The sequence below is a fragment of the Netta rufina genome (assembly GCF_964035555.1).
Source record: "Netta rufina genome assembly, chromosome: 1".
NCBI lineage: Eukaryota > Metazoa > Chordata > Aves > Anseriformes > Anatidae > Netta > Netta rufina.
This window is the reverse complement of record NC_140123.1, coordinates 24,956,207-24,973,333: the sequence shown is the minus strand read 5'-3', so window position 1 is coordinate 24,973,333 and position 17,127 is coordinate 24,956,207. Positions and strand designations below refer to the sequence as shown.

At 35.1% G+C, this 17,127-nt stretch overlaps 1 protein-coding gene across 4 annotated transcripts in view; it reads right to left on the bottom strand.

Moving 5' to 3' along the window:
• NBEA (neurobeachin) overlaps positions 1-17,127 on the bottom strand; it is a gene marked incomplete at both ends in the record, with an annotated part of 514,126 nt that overhangs the window by 177,083 nt on the left and 319,916 nt on the right. For all 4 annotated transcript variants that reach the window (XM_084292135.1, XM_084292133.1, XM_084292136.1 and 1 more), the window contains one exon: positions 9,237-9,361. In XM_084292135.1, coding sequence (XP_084148261.1) covers positions 9,237-9,361 — 125 coding nt within the window. The remainder of the gene's footprint in view (positions 1-9,236; positions 9,362-17,127) is intronic.

The window sequence follows — 17,127 nt, the reverse complement described above, 5'->3', positions numbered from 1 at the left end:
CTCCACATAATGGAGAACAGACTCCTGCAGTCAAGAAGAGATGAAAGATAAGAAGAGTGGAGAAAATTTAAAAATGGAATGTGTTGTTGTGTTCAACTAAAGTTGAAGGAGTGCTGTTACTCCTTAATATGGAGTCTTCAAGCACAGAAGATTGGAGGTAAGAAAAGCACATGGTAAAATCTGAGTCTGAAGAGTTACATTCACCCAGCCATGAAAGATGTCCTGAAGGACAATTAGACATTTCATTGACAGAATGTTCTTCCAAAAAGTTTCTATGAGATGCTCTGAATATACATAGGTCAGTAACTTCCATTTCTTTGTCAATTAGCAATAGAACTGAATCAAAAGAACAAATAAATTCTTTACAACGGTTTGAAAACATTTCACATCATAGTAATTTACTGGTTTTGGTAAGTAGATTACTTTCATTCTGCAAGAGCAGATTGCTAAAGTTTGTTCTTTTCACATGTAAATATAACATTGGAAAGGAAAAAAGTGCAGCTAGACTTCTAAAACTGGCAATGGTTGCAATTTGGTAGTCTTGGGAACGTTTTTGCCAGGCAATTTGATTACGTTAAGAATCAAATTTGAATCATAAGCTTTCAGAGGCAATCTGAAGTGAGAAAAATAAGTAGTTATGTTAACTGCTGGTAAAAAAACTTTGTTGTAAAATTAACTCAGACCTATAGTAGCAGTTAAAATCCAGGTCATGCCAGATAGACTGAAAACATCAGAGGAAGGCATTTGAAATCCAACACAGAGATTTGGAGGGAGGAAAGTTTTCACATCCTATTTGGATCTGCTAAAAGCTCAAAATAAAGAAAGATTCTGACATTAAAGATTTGAGGAAATTAGAAAAGAAAAAAAAAAAAGTCTTTTATTTCATGAATCTGTACTTAAAACTTATTATCAAGCTGCTATGAAAATTCCTATGCTAGAGATGGCAGATAACAGAAAGCAGAAATACAGAGATTATGAATCTGTTAGGCAAGCAGTCACAGCTAATTTCCATTATCCAGTCAGACAGTAGAAGCCCAGACACAGAAAACCAATAGTGTTCAGTACTCTACCTAAGTAAATTCCACTAGTGATCACACCTTGAGGTAGATCACCATAATAGTAGATATATATAATGAGAATATATTAATGTCCTTCGAGGGGACTAAGAAATACTAGAAAGACCACCAAGATAAATCTAGTATTTCAGATTTAGTTATTATCACAGTTAGAAATCTCTTATACTATTCTCTAATGAAAGTCCTTAATCCTGGCTTATTTAAACAAATTTTATTTTCATCTGTATCTGAAAACTACCATGTAAAACCTTAGCAAAATACATTTTTATTTTTTGTGTGTGTGTGTGTGTGTGTTTGTAATGTTTTCCCTAAAATCCAGTGAGGATGAAATAATTGGAAGTTTATTTGGTAAAGCAGTGGATGGCACTGTTGGGCTACAGTTATAAATCTGTAGTGGCAAATCTTAAATTATTATGCTTTCAATAAATACACAGGTTTTTGTGATTTCTTCAGGCACACAATTTGGATGTAAACTCATTTAGAATACATTAGAGATTTCACAATCAGATGTGGAAGTTAGTACATGTACTGAAAGGAAATTGTGTTATACGAATTTTATTTTAGGTGAAAGAAAATCAATAATATTTTTGATGTCAACATTCAATATATTTTTCTTTTATTAATATTAAATCATATATCTAACATTGGGCATCTCTTCTTATAAGGGGCACTTGGCTGGTAATTAGTCTAATGGAGACAAAGAGAGTCAAACAAAGAAAAGAGGAAGAAAATGGTGCTCCAAATGAAGTGGAATTGCTTACACATTTGTCTCATGTCTGCATGATTACTTTTAAAGAATCGAGGTGATTTACTTGATGACATGTAGAAGCATTGTTATGGATTAACTTAATGAATGCATACATATTCTTAAGATGTTTACTACATCATGTAACATATGTGTTTTCTGCCCATAAAGAAGAAACTTAAAACTACTCACAGTTACTTCTTAGCTTGTAAACTTACAGGCTAAAATTAAGCGGGCATGTAGTGGATGAATGAAGGTGGTTTATTTTTAGTCGGGGGCTTCTGTTTTCTTTATTTTTTGTTTAACATTCATACATATGACATTACTTAAATAAATAATAGTTTTTCAAGTTATCTGAGATAAGGGTCATCACCTGCATTTCCTCAGAACAATGTATTTTATGACATTGTGTGTGTGACTAATTTTCAGGAGGACAGTGCAGGATAGAGCACTAAAGAAGTCAAAAAAAAAAACACAAAAACAACACAACAATAATACCCCTCCACCCCCTTAAACTCTCCTACCAAACTATCAAAAACATTTTAGTGGCTCAAGTGGCACAATAAACTCAGTTTCAGTAATAGTATACTGTCCATGAGAAAACTGATATTAGAAGTATTTTATGACCTGGATGATGGGGCAGAGGGCACCCTAAGGAAATTTGCATATGACAAACTAGGGGGAGTGGCTGACACACCAGAGAGTCATGCTGCCACCCAGAGGGACTTTGGCAGGCTGGAGAGGTGGGCTGACAGGAACCTTCCGCAGCTGAGCAAGGATAAGTGCAGAGTCCTGCATCTGAGAAGGAACACCTCCATTCACCAGTACTGCTGGATGGCACCCAGCTGGAAGGCAGTTTTGCAGAAAAGGACCCGAGAGTCCTGGTGAACAGGTGAAAGTAACTTGATATTGAGAATTACCTATTTTTGATGAAATGTTTCTGCTTTTTTTTTTTTTTTTTTGAGTCTATGAGAAGTTGCATGAGATTAGTCCTGAACATTGAGATATAAGCTCTTGAGGCTGGAAGGCTCCTCTGAAGACTGTCTAGTCCAACTCCCTTTCTGAATCAGGGTCAGCCACAGAAGGCTGCCCAGGACCATTGTCAGTTGGGTTTTCAGTTTTTCCAACAATGGAGATTCCACAGCTTCTCTAGACAACCTGTTCCATTGTTTTACTACCATGAGGATAAATAAAATGTTTTTACTGAGTATCACTGAGAAGAATCTTCTTTACTCTCTCCCAACAGGTTATACACAACTACAAGACTTCCCCCATCCTGAGCCTTGTCTCTTCCAGATGAAGCAAAGAATATTTAAAGAATATCTGAATCAGATTAGGAATCAATGTAAATGTAAAAAACAAACAAACAAAAACTACAAAAAGATCTTCAATTTCAACTATGGCCCTTACAGTAAAGTTATTCATATAGACATATTATGGAAAACAATATTAATAGACAAAACTGAAAGCGTATTTTGGTGTTTCATATCTTACATAGTACACGTAGAATGCTTTCACTAGATATGCCTAGATAACATTTTTTATGCATCTAGTGGTCCTGCTAGCAAAATTCTGGTAGGTGATGATTCTGTATCAGCTATCTTCAAATTGCTTCCAGTTTTGCATTAGTTGTTGGAAAAATCCTGCTCTCTTTAAAATAGGACTGAAATCTGCATTTCTGAGACAGACCCTAAGGACTGTTCTGGAACTATGGTAGATATGGTATTTTGAATAAATACAGACCAGAGATGGGTCAAAGGTAATAAAGTTAGAGGGCCTTGTGAAGTTGAGAAAAAGTAAATACTCTTATATATATATATATACTCAGCAACTTTGACTGGCACTCTTGAACTTATTGAAAAATATGGTGGAGTTTTAATTAAGAAGTCCCAGAAAGAAAAACTAGTCTTCAAGTGGGCATTCAGACTTCCTAGAATTAAGCATTTGATTTCATAGCAAAGCTTCTGAACAGAGATGAAGAAATTGAGCACACACAGTTCATAGGACATTTTTATTTCTTAAAATGTCTTATCCCTTATCAAATGTCATGATAAGTTTGTTTATAAAACACTAACAGCTTTCTGGAACAATATCTGGTGCATGCTAAATGAAACCAACTTCTTACCAGTTTCTCTGGAATGTCTTCCCTCTATCTTGTTCTAACACTAACTGCAGAAATGATGAGCACAGCAGTTCAGGAGATGGACAGGAGGAGCTGCTCTGGACTTCTCAGCATTGAGAGGTCACTTTGGAGTTACAGTCCTTGGAAGTTCAGCTTGGTACATTTTTCTTTAATACTGAAGATCCTCACAAATTTAATACTGATATAGGGCCCAATGTGGGACAGCCAAAATCCCTGTTCTGAAGACAGACCCTGGTTTGAGCACGGGTTTACACGGATTTCAGACTCAGTTTCATAGTAGGGAATCCACACACCTTTTAAGGTTGCACTTGCTTGAAGCTAAACGTTCTAGGTATGTAAGTCCTTCAGCAGCCTGATGGAATCCTGCCTACAGTTCTTTGAAAGTCTATCAAACTCCAGGTTATTTTATGAAAGTAAATTTCAGATTTGAACATTTCAGACTTCAGAAATTGATGCTAACTCAGTTTATATAATCAAATCCTATTTCTAATGATAAGCATATACAATATTTGCTGAAACTTACAGCAGTGAAGACAACTCCCAGGAGTCAGATATAGTCTACTTCAGTTAAAACTGCTCTTAAAAGAAGGTTTTTAATTAGATGTCCATATATATATAAAAGCATGAGAAACTTAAAATATGCAAGTTCAAATGCAATTGCCATATTGCACTTATAAGACAGACCTGTAACTTTGTTTTAAAACCTGAATGAATTACACATTAGATTACAAAGGTGTTTAGTTGTTTGTTTGTTTGTTTTGCATTCAAAGCATTCAGGATTTGTCATGATAATCAGATTAACAGGCCAAATATTGTTGAGCAAAGACATTAGAAATACTTGACCAGCTTACATACAAATGTTTAGAACATAACCACTGAGCTATTCAAGTCCATTACCTCCACTGCAGACTAGAAAATGTGGCTTTTCTTGGATCACGTCTACATGCAAATGGTTTGTGGAACACTATCTTTAAGTGCTGAAGGACCAAAGCTTAATAAATTCACTATTTTGCTAAGTTGACCTCTGTGGAGTAGTATTCTGTTTCACTGTACAGGGTGGTACAGTAGTGTCTCGTCTATACTAATCTCCAATGACTGTAAACTGTTAAGGTGATTAACTAGAAGAGACAGTTCTTTCACCACATGTGCAGAATCACTGTGAATTGGGTCATGGTTGTATATTTTCTGCATTTATAGGTAGCAAAATTTGGGGAAGAGAATAGAGTCTAAAATGTCTTGCACATTCTTTTGTTCCTCCCCTCTTTTTAATCTACAGTTTAATCAACCACATTGAAGCTCCATCTAAACTTAAAATAAGAACTGTTCTAAATCCATTGAAATGTAAATAAAATTAAAACTCTACATAAACTTTTCAGTAGTTCAAAATCCCTGTTTATGCCTTTCACTTTAATACTTAGTAAATAGGATCCCATTAGCTTCACAAAAGGGGAAAAATGAATCCATGGATCTATTGAAGTAAAAATTTAACTAAAACAAAAGGGTATAGCAGATAAAATTCTGAAATAATTAGGCTTGAATTTTACATACAGATATGAAATGGATGTAAAACCCAGTGTTAATGTCAAATAGCTAGAAATGGAAGAGAGTAATCCAAAGGGAAAAATTTTCCACTTCATCTCCTGTAAATGCTGCTATGACTCTGTTCTGACAGTCTCAAAGGACAACTAAGTGTATAGCTATAGGAATATGTTATAATTTTTCAATTTTGAAATCTTTTTACTTGCCATATACTTTGAACACACGTATATATCTATACATACACACATACATGCATATTTGTATTTTATCAAAAACAGACATCTGAGCATGCATACAATGGCTGAGTAACAGCCTGTAGTTAAAAAGTTTTACCCATTTGTCTTGTAGCAGATTTTTTGAGAGAATACTACTTACATATAGCAGATAACAGCTAATGCTTCCTATATTAAGAAGGCCCTTATCAGACAAAATTAACACTTTATTTTTTTAGCCCTTCAAGGCATTTGTTTTTATTTCTTTATGTTATATTAACATCTGTTGTAATTTTTTTTCTAAAACAAACATATAGATCACAGACATAGTTTTCATTTCCAAGAATTTTCCATTCCTTGATGACTGCAAGTATTACATAATTACAGTATCCAGACATCCAACATCATCTCTGATTTAGTACTAGAGTAGCTGTAGAGCACTTTTTTTATTTATCAAGGTCATCTTGATGGCTGTGCAAGCTTAGATAAATCAGGTGTTAAGCAGGCACATCTCCAAGGAATCTGGAAATTCTCTCATCTGCAATCCTCAGCACATCTTATTATTTACTGCCAAATAAAAGACTGATTAATTTTGTCATTTTTGCTTGGTGATTTTTGCTCATCTGAAACTGCCTGCCCTCCTCTGCAATGCCTGATCAGACCTATTTAAGCTGATGCCTTTGATCGTAGATACAGAGGAGCTTGCTGACTTAGGCTTTGACTAAACATTCCTCCACTGCAGTATTTATGCACAAAATCCTAAATGATAACTGACAGTCAACATAGATAACAAATATTTATATTTCCACTATTTTACTGATGCTCAGTATACAATTTCTTGTGCTAGAGGTATCAGTCAAGATGAAAAATTTATATTAATATAACAAAAGCCCAACAAATTTTGCTTTGATTAATAGCTTGTTTATTTCTCACAAAGTATCTGAGGTCAAGAAAAAATGTGTTACTGGAAAACTAAGCACAAATATATTTTTTAATTGTTTTAAATTCTTTCTGTACTATGATATCATGCTTAGTGTTGGAAGCTAGGAGCATTTTACTATCAAAGTGTTCCAAACAAAATTAACAAAACAAAGCTAATAAAAAAATACAATGAAAGTTAAGCCCTATGGAAAAAAAAATTAAAAAAAAAAAAAATCTGCCTCCAGCTCTTTCTTAATCACATTCCAACACCAGAGGCTAAAGGTACATCAAACTGCACCAAATCCTTTTCACATGACAACCTCATAAATTATTCAACTCATTAGTAACACCAAGAGGCATAAAAATAACATCAGTGTTAAGGATGTTTTCTTACAGAGAAAGGTCAGCTAAAAGTTTCAATGTTAAAATCCAAAGGCTTAGCCTCTGAAAAGTAAGTACATGTAGCTAGAATCCATGAACTATAACATTAATGCATGCTGCTTAAAAATTCCATACATTAATTTTAATAAATACATGAAAAAGTTATATTCAGAATTATTTAATTCTGCAAACAGGACAACTTTTTTTTCTCTCTCTCTCTCTCTCTCTTTTTTTTTTTTTTTTTTTTTTTTTTTTTTTTTTTTTTTTTTTATGTAACCAGGATGCATACCACCTCTAAAAATACTTGAGAGTTAATTTTCCCGTATGTTGAATACACTAACAGGTGAGTACTATGAAACTATATAGAAACAACACAGTATGAAACTCTTACTACTTCAGCTTTTCTATTTCTTTTGGTTGTAGCTTTATCTTGCAGGCTAGCTCTGCTACCAGGCAGCTGTCACCTCCACTGATATACCAGACCATAAAAACTACACTAAGAGGTAATCTTTGCAACATTCTAAAATAAAACCATTTAAGTTCAACTTGTATTATAGTTCTTATAAAGCAAAACAAAACAAAAAAACATACTTCCACCATCTTCTGAGCTCAATCTTATCCCAAAGATAAAACATTCGTACTATAAAATGCAAGAAACAAGGACATCAAAATAAACGGAAAGCTGGATAGTATCAAAGCTTAAAACTTCATTCTAGCTTATAAATCAGATTTCTTCTTGTTTTAATGCTAGTTTAATATCTAAAATTAAGATTATTAATCAATTTTAAAAGTAAATATTTTAAAAGTTTTTATGCCTAAATAAAGCAGAAAGCCCTCAGTCTTAATGATTATTTTTCTTACAAAGGAAATATATTTCAAAGGAAATAGTTTTCTTACAAAGGCAACATAGCAATTAGCACAATTCTGCATCTGCCTCTGATAAGATCTCCGTTTTGATGTTTTGGAATACTGTGGTTGAAATAACCCTCTGTCAAATATATACTACTGGAGTGATGTCTTAACCCAACTGGTGAACAGTTAATGACCTGAAGTTCTGCATATTTAAATGCCTTTGCATTTAAATAAGTATTAAATTACACTACCTAGTATAACCACATATGCAGACACTCATTTATATGTCTAACCTTGTTTGAATCCCAGCTATTTGCTTCAACAACCAGCAAAGCTGGTGAAATACATAGGTTACGCAGAGCTACCTTTATATCTGTCACATTCAGAACTCCTGGCAACATTAGCCCTTGACTACAAGGGCTACAATCAACTGAAACGTTTAACATGCATTGGACAAACTACTTCCATTTCCTCAGTTTTTAATAAGTGATGCAAAATTTCATTGCTAAATGCTACAGAATCCCAGGATATTTTTTTTTCCAGTACTGCAGATTTAAAAAACAAAAAAAAAAAAAAAAGGAAAGAAAAAATATTCTGGAGATTCTTTACAAATTCTTTACAAATCTCCATCTTTGATATGCTAGAGAGCTACACCAGTTTAAATGTGAGAAGTAAATTTGCTTTAGACATTTGGAGTACTCAGGTTCAGTCTGCTGTACAGAAGTCACTAAACACATGAAATTTTCAGATGATATAAGGGAATTTACAAGCATGTTCCTCCCTCCTCTTTTATACCTCAGCTACCTCTCCATGAAAATCAATCATCATCTAATCCTTAAATTCAAAGACTGAATCTCCTATGTGGTCTATTCAATCCTAAGCATCCTCAAAATGCATTCTTTAAGCAAGTTGTTAGGTGTTTCATGGTTTGCAGAAAACAAAACAAAACAAAAATTTTGGCTAAGAATATGCTAAGATAAAAATATCTGATATGTTTTTTTAAAGCAGTTAATCTTTTATTCATTAGAGCTCTCCAATGGAACTATTATGACACATTAGTTTGGTGGCTTAACAGTTTTGTTCTGTCACTTGGGAGAGACAAGTTTGGTTACTTTTACCAGTGTCTCAAAATTAACATCTGGGAATGCCAGAGATGTAAATCCCCTGGTGATTAGAAAACATAACAGCCCCCAAGCTCACAACTGTTGGTTCATTAAAGTATAAGAACTGAAAGAATTCATTTTCTAAGAAAATGTTCTAGGAATTCTCAGCACTATCCTTAAAAAAAGGAGGGATGCTATTCTCAGGGATTCATGGACATGAAGAAAAATTCATAACATTTTTTTTAAGTAGGAGTTTGTACTGACCATATTCCACTGCAGCTTTCAGAAGAGCATCAGAATGAGTAGACCCAAAAGCATTGCGAACAAATCGCCTCCGCCGGCGCAAATCGTCTTCCCAGTAATCCAAACGCCAGAAGTCATGCAGTTGGCTATGAAATAAAGAACACACACATCAGCACCTACCACAGCCTGAACTGTATTTACATACATTATACTATAATTTCACTACTGCTTTTCTATTTCTGGAATACAATCTTGTAAAAACACATATTACTAAAACTTCCAATATTCTAACATTTCTTTACATGCATTTATACATTATAAACCTCAGCACTGCCTGTCTCAAAATGTTCTGCCTGCTGCTAAAAACATTAATCACACTGAGCCCATTAACAAATGCAGCATCAAATTACAAGTATTAATGGCACAGCTTGCTTTCTTTTACAGTGTTTTTAACAAGGCTTGTAAATCATAGAATGGACCTCAGTGCAAATAGTTTGCAATTTAATGACTATGGTCCCTTAGCAGACTGAACTTAGAAGTATAAAATATTGCCCACTTGAATTTTGTGGAACTATGATTAAACTAATGTGCTGAAATATTCATTGAAATAATTCCCTACTGCCCCTAGCAACCTGAGAAAATTGCAATTTTATTCATTATTAATAACACTGAATTAGAGCAGCAAAAAAATTCCACCATGTGGTAATTGTCTTGGTAAATTATTAGTCCAGCACTAACAGAGTACTAGGATGATTTTATAGCTTCCAGCTAATACAAGTCATTAACAACCATGACCATCTTTGCATTACATTGCTTTTTTACATTCAAAAGCAGTATTAAAGCACTGTAGAATGATATAAACCAATGTTAATCTATGTTCAACTCAAAACATATATATGTAATCATCTGGTATTTAACTTCACTTCTACAGAAATGACCAACTCCGTATCAGAAAACTTCTTGACATTATCAACACAAACATCTCCCATGTCAACATTATAAGTATGCAGTTCTGAAGGACACAGAACAAGGGGCATGGATGTAGCAGAATACCTCCTAGTCACATTTTCAGAAGTAGCACACATTTTTAGTTTATTATTTTTACTCAATGTATTTTTTGTACTCTGAACAACAGTTTCACTATATGCTTCTCGTGTCTGCTTGAAGGTCCTACTCTTGATGTTGCCTTGAGGATCAGGCATTATTTTATGTAGCTACAGTCACTGAGAAGGCATCTTCAGAAGTTCAACAGGAGCTGCTTACTCATTGAGAGCAATTCAGACTATCTTGCATAAAGGTGAGGCAGTAGTGACTCAGCTCCCACAGTGGGATGGTGCAATATTAATGGCCTGGCTTGCATGCTATGAGACAGAAATACCTCGCTATCCTGAGTACCACATTTTTCTTGCTAAGTAATAGACTACGTTTTTTTTTTTTTTTTTTTTTTTTTTTTTTTTTTTTTTTTTTGTACTGATACAGTTTTTGCTCACAGATGTCTTGTTAGCCTGAAGTATCAGTCCATCATTTACCCTCCTACACTAAGTACTGAATAATTTTATTATGACTGCTAAGTACACTTGATCACTATGTGTTATAAATGCAAAAATGTGCAGACAGCTGACCCATGGCTTAAAGACAGAGTTTAAAATCTCCTTGTAGAGTTCAAGACTCTGTTTTAAACTCATGATATGAAAGATAAAAATAAAGGCTTTTTATCATAGTCATTGTTTTTAAAAGGCGAGAACTTTCCCTTTTTACATCCATCTAAGAGTAATCAATAATGAAACAGGAGTAAAGACATTAATGAAAGTTATTTTAAAAAAGCAAGAGTTCTGTGAATCTGTATTTTTCATCACTCAAATTAAGTTGATAAAATGACACAATTATGTTAGAGTTAAAAACCTTTTATTAAATTAAAAATATTCAAAGACTAAGAATATTAATTTTTTAATTTGTTCTGTGTTTAATCTGGTAATACATTTATTTCATTAATCAGCCTGAAGGATACTGTATATTCTCAGCTGCAAGTAAAAGGTTGGAGTAGATGATTTAAAGATTGGATTAGATGATCTTGGATGTCTTTTCCAATCTGATTCTGTGACTCTAAAACAGATTTTAAAGTCATTACTTCAATGAAGTCATAAGTAAATAAATGAAAAAATTGTCAGAGGAGAAAGTCTATTTTGGGGATCCCAAAAGGTTATAACTTAACCAGGGCTTGACATCTGAAACACTGAACTAATCTGAAATAATGGTGCAAAATAAAAATTCGGAGATAATAGTACACATAACGTATTCCTAATCACAAATGACATGGCTGTTTAAAACGCAGCTGAAGTTTCTTCCTAGACTGTTCTACCCAAACATACCCCACAATGTTATTAACCTAAAACTGCAGCTTGCAGTCTCTGCCAGCTTGCAGCCAGATGCAGTGGGAGATAAATATACAGAGCAGCACCTCAGGGCATCAGGTAGTAGCAGGCCAGAAGCACATTTTTGTTAGTAGGCATAGTGTCAGACCTTTATGCAAAATTATGTATAATCGAACCAAGATTCTGACATAATTTCTTCTAAGAGTATTTCATTCTACAAATGAAAAAATGGAAAGCTTCTGCATGGGGAAGACTGTATGAAGATGATGCATGAGAAGAGTAACAAGATGAGAAAGTTGTCACAGTTTTGTTATTTATTAAGAGGCAGAGGTTTTGACAAGCTTCCATCTCCCTACTTGGTTGTCTTCTTTCAGGGAAACGATGCCTTTTGTTCTCTCTAGTTCAAAGTCCACGCATTTTGGAGTTTGTAGGATTTACTGATTTAATCAAGTTCGAAATCAGTTTTCAAATATAAAAGCTTAAGAGTGACGCTTGAGTACACAGAACATCTAGGAAAGAGAAGTTATATGAATGGCATGAAGTCAATGAACATAGCTGCTGCATATATGAACCAGCTCTAATCAGTAATAACAGAACCTGAGATACTTTAATCTGAATCCTTCTAAAGACTTTTCCTTTCTCAGAGAAAACACGCACAGGGAGTGGCAGAACTGTTGAAATTGTCTAGGGTAGACACAGTATTTGCCACCAGATGTTTTGCTGCAATAATCTTTCTGAACAATATAATGCAAGCCAACAAAGGTCTGCTCAACAGAGTTAGGTAAGCAGTGATGAAGGCACATATAGTATCATAGGGGACTACTAAAAGCAGCAAAATAGTGTTTTTTTTTTGTTTGTTTTTTTTTTTTTGTTGTTGTTGTTTGGTTGGTTGGTTGTTTTTCAACTTCTTTGAGAAAAACAACAACAACAAAACAACAGCAAAAAAGACTGGATAAATCCTGGAACAACAGCAGATTCTGAGTAACTCATATATACAGTTGGAATTAAACACTACAAAGTTATCAGGCTGCCAAGTACTGCCATTAAGGCAGAGATGTCTTGGGCTCATGAAATAAAGCACTGGACTGAATTATAGTATTGCAGTATAAACTGTGTTGAAGACTATACCTGGACCCTAAACAAAAGGTTTCTGGATCTTAACCAGTTACTTTCAGATTTACTATTGACTTATTTATTGAGCAGCATATTTAATAAAGTGATTAAATTTTCTCCTTATGCTATTGCTATTGCTTGCAAGAAATCAGAGGCTTGAAAACTTTGAATGTTTGATTTTCATCACTTATATTATAGAAAGACTTACCTTGGGATTTTCTTAAAAATATATTGTTACATCTTTCCTTGGATTAGATTAAATATACTATGAAGGAGAAGACTGTGGCACAAATTTTAGCCTAAAACTAGGAAAGCTGCCTGCTTTAAAAGCCCGGAGATAAGGACTGAATCAATTCAGTCCTCAATTCAGACTCAATCAAGTTGTCTAACTCCTTAATGACAGTACTTTACAAATACTTATATTCTAATCCTGTGTATATTATTCAGGCTTTACTTACTTACTTACTTAATTAATTAATTTCAGGAATCTAGATAAATGCTAGGCAGTTTTAAGTCCTGTCTGAAAATCAAGCTGAAATACACTTTCTAGGTACTAGATACAAGTCAGTCAGAAAAGGGCATGTCTGCAAATTGTCCCCCATGCTACAACCTATTTTTCCTAGAATTGCTGTTATTACATCAAGTTAGTTTAGTAATTTATTTCTGCAACAAGTACAATACTTGAAGAAGCTTTTATTTTCTTAATGATGTGTAGCAAACACTATTTCCATAGCCAATCAGATTACGTTCAGTTTCTCGTTTGCTTGTATTTTACAGCATTTAAGTGACATTTTGAGTCAGGCTTGTTTTAATGAAAAAGTGTGTATTAGGCATATCATAATGATTTTTTAATTATTTTTATTTTATTTTATTTTATTTTATTTTATTTTATTTTATTTTATTTTATTTTATTTTATTTTATTTTATTTTATTTTATTTTATTTTATTTTATTTTATTTTATTTTATTTTTAACCTGAGGTTCATAGCGTTATTTGTGAGCTACTTCTAAATACTTCCAACAACAAGTATACCTGTGTTCCTTTAACTGAAATTGCTTAAAATGTACTCTAAAACACATGACCCAAAGAGGTCTATTTCATGAGCTTAACTGTAAAGATACTTTCCTTACAAACTATAGTATAACCTAATATAAACCTTTATCATCCTTATCATCACTTTCATCACAAGAACTGGTATGAACCTACTGATATTACAATGTTACTAATAGTGAAGTGGAGTGCACAGTGAAAACTTAATCCAAAATTTCAGATGTATGGTATTTTATACAATACATACACATTATAATGAAATAAACCCTGTGTCCTGGTTTCAGTTAGAACAGAATTAATTTTCTTCCTGGTAGCTGGTGGAATGCTGTGTTTTGGCTTAGGATGAGAAGAGTGCTGATAACATCCCGATGTTTTAATTGTTGCAGAGCAGTGCTTATACCAAGCCAAGGACACCTCAGCCTTTTGCTCTGTCCTGCCAACAGGCAGGCTGGGGGTGCAGTAAGAGCTGGGAGGGGACAGACCCAGGACAGGTGACCCAAACTAGCCAAAGGGGTATTCCATACCATCTGACGTCATGCTAAACAATATATAGGGGTGGCTAGCCGAGGGAGGGGGCCGGACTGCTCGGGGTTAAGCTGGGCATCGGTCAGTGGGTGGTGAGCAATTGCATTGTGCATCACTTGTTTGTACATATTATTATTAGTAGTACTATTATCATCATTGTATTATTATTATTATTATTATTATTATTATTATTATTATTATTATTATTATTATTATTTTCCTGTCTTATTAAACTGTCTTTATCTCAACTCACGGGCTTCACTTTCCATTTCTCTCCCCCGTCCCAGAGAGGGAGGGGGAAGGGTGAGCGAACGGCTGCGTGGTGTTTAGCTGCCGGCCGGGTTAAACCACGACACCCTGTTTTAACACAGTTATTGAAGGATTACAAATTCTTTTTCACTGCCACTATCATCATCTGTGCCTGCTTAGCAGCTCACTGTATATATTCTCCTCCTTTAAACAGCATTTGAACTTGTGAAAGGTCAGCATGAGATGGAAAGGCAAAGTAGTCTTCTGCTACACCAGATAGCAAACATGGATTTTAGTAAATAGGATCAAACAGCTTTAAAGTCTTCACAGAATCAAAGAATAATAGAATGGTTTAGGTTGGAAGGGACCTTAAAGACCACCTAGATCCAACCTCCTGCCATAGGCCATAGGCAGGGACAACTCCCACTAGACCAGGTTGCTCAAAGCCCCATCCAACCTGACCTTGAATGCTTTCAGAGATGAGGCATCCACAGCGTCTCAGGGCAACCTGTTCCTGTACCTCATCACCCTTAGAAGAAAGAATTTCTTCCAAATATCTAACCTAAATCTACCCTCTTTTACTTAAAAGCTATTACACCTTGTCCGATAACGACATTACCTGATAAAGAATCCCTCCCCAGGCTTCCTGTAGTTACCAGAAGGCTGCTATAACGTCTCCCCAGAGCCTTCTCAAGACAGAACAACCTCAACTCCCTCAGCCTGTCTTCCTAAGAGGGGTGCCCCAGCCCTCTGATCATTTCTGTGGCCCTCCTCTGGGCTTGTTCTAGTACATTCATGTACTTCTTGTGCTGGGGGCCCCAGAGCTGAATGCAGTTCTCCAGGTAGGGTCTCACAAGAGCAGAGTAGAGGGGGACAATCACCTCCCTCAGCCTGCTGTCCATGCTGCTTTTGATGCAGCCCAGGGTACAGTTGGCTTTCTGGGCTGCAAGCACACATTGTCAGCTCATGTTGAGCTTCTCATCAGCAAGCAACACCAAGTCCTCTTCAGAGCTGCTCTCAATCCACTCATCGCTCAGCCCATATTTATGCTTGGGATTGCCTTGACCCAACTGCAGGACCTTACACTTGTCCTTGTTGAACTTCATGAGGTTTGCGCATTCCTACCTGTCAAGCTTGTCAAGATACCTTTCGGTGGCATCTCTTCCCTCCAGTGTTTTGACCTATCCACACAGCTTGGTGCCACCTGTAAACTTACTAAGGTTGTACTCGATCCCACTATCCATGTCCCCAGCAAAGATGTTAAAAAGACCTGCACTTCTAAAAGCATGTTGCTCTAGAAGTCAGAATCACCCAGAATTCTGTATAATACACTGCTACAATAACACACACACCTTCCATATATTTTGGGACAAATATTATTAAGACAGACTAAAGTATTTCCGATAGCCCAACGTGTATTCTTTTTAGAAATTGTGGAGCTCTCTGCCACAATTCAAAGAAGTACCAAGCTAGCCTACACAGCAAAGTCCTTCCTGTCTTTCCCAATGTCTTAGTAGCTCAGACTTGTTAAAGAAAACTTTTTCAAAGATTTTCTGTTAAATCCCTCGGCCACAGCTCTGAAGAAGTGTATAGGAAGGACATTTTTTTTTTTTTCTATTACTTACAAATCTTAGCTTTTCCAAACAGCAAATCTTTGCACACCCTGTGGGCATCCAGCATCTGTGACTGCAGCTTCATGGCTATCCCTGCACGTGTTGCATGGGAGCCTTCACTTTCATACTGCATGCTACAGATGCATTTTTCTCTATGTCACCTACAGCTACAGCAACTAGAGGCAAACACAAACTGTGGATAGCAGCAGAACACATGTCCATAAAAGATCCTCAGACTGCAGCCCAAATGATGGGCTGCCAGATGGAAGAGATTAAGTTTGAATATGCTAATGAAGAGGAACAAGCCTGAAGGCATGGGGGAAGGGGAAAAAGTTGTTTGGAAAAAGAGGTGGGTCACAGAACTGGAGGGATGCCAGAGAATCCATAGTCTTTGTAATAGTGGGAAACTGCATATAAAAGAAGGAATTGATGATCTATTATTGTAAGAATTAGCTTTATTCTATTTTCTGTAATATATTTTAAAGAGAAAACCCCATTCTTTTCAGAGTCTGGAATTATGACTATGTTTTGACAAAAGAGGAAGAAATGTGCATTGGAAACACATATAAAAAAATCCCTAATATTTAGTATGTAAAAAAAAATTGAAATACAAAAATAAAATAAAATAAAAACAACGAAACAAAACAAAAGCACCACCACCAAACAAACAAACAAACAATGACAAAACAACAAATTATTACTTATGGAATATGTATTAGTTAAAAAGTATAAGCTAAAATATAAATCTGTCTGCCAGAAGATCTAAATCATAAAAGACTTCTGTAACAACAATAGAGGAAATACTGCGTATCAACAGATACAATAATTGTATTAGGGTGAAGTTTTTCTGACTGTGCTTGAAAACAGAAGCAGTGCCTGCTGGTTGTAGCAAGTGTGAGGCAGGTATTAAAAAATCCCATCCCATGAGTAAAAGAAAATTAAGCCTTGATGTACCTGATTGGAAACAAACATCAGAAGTTTTAATTAACA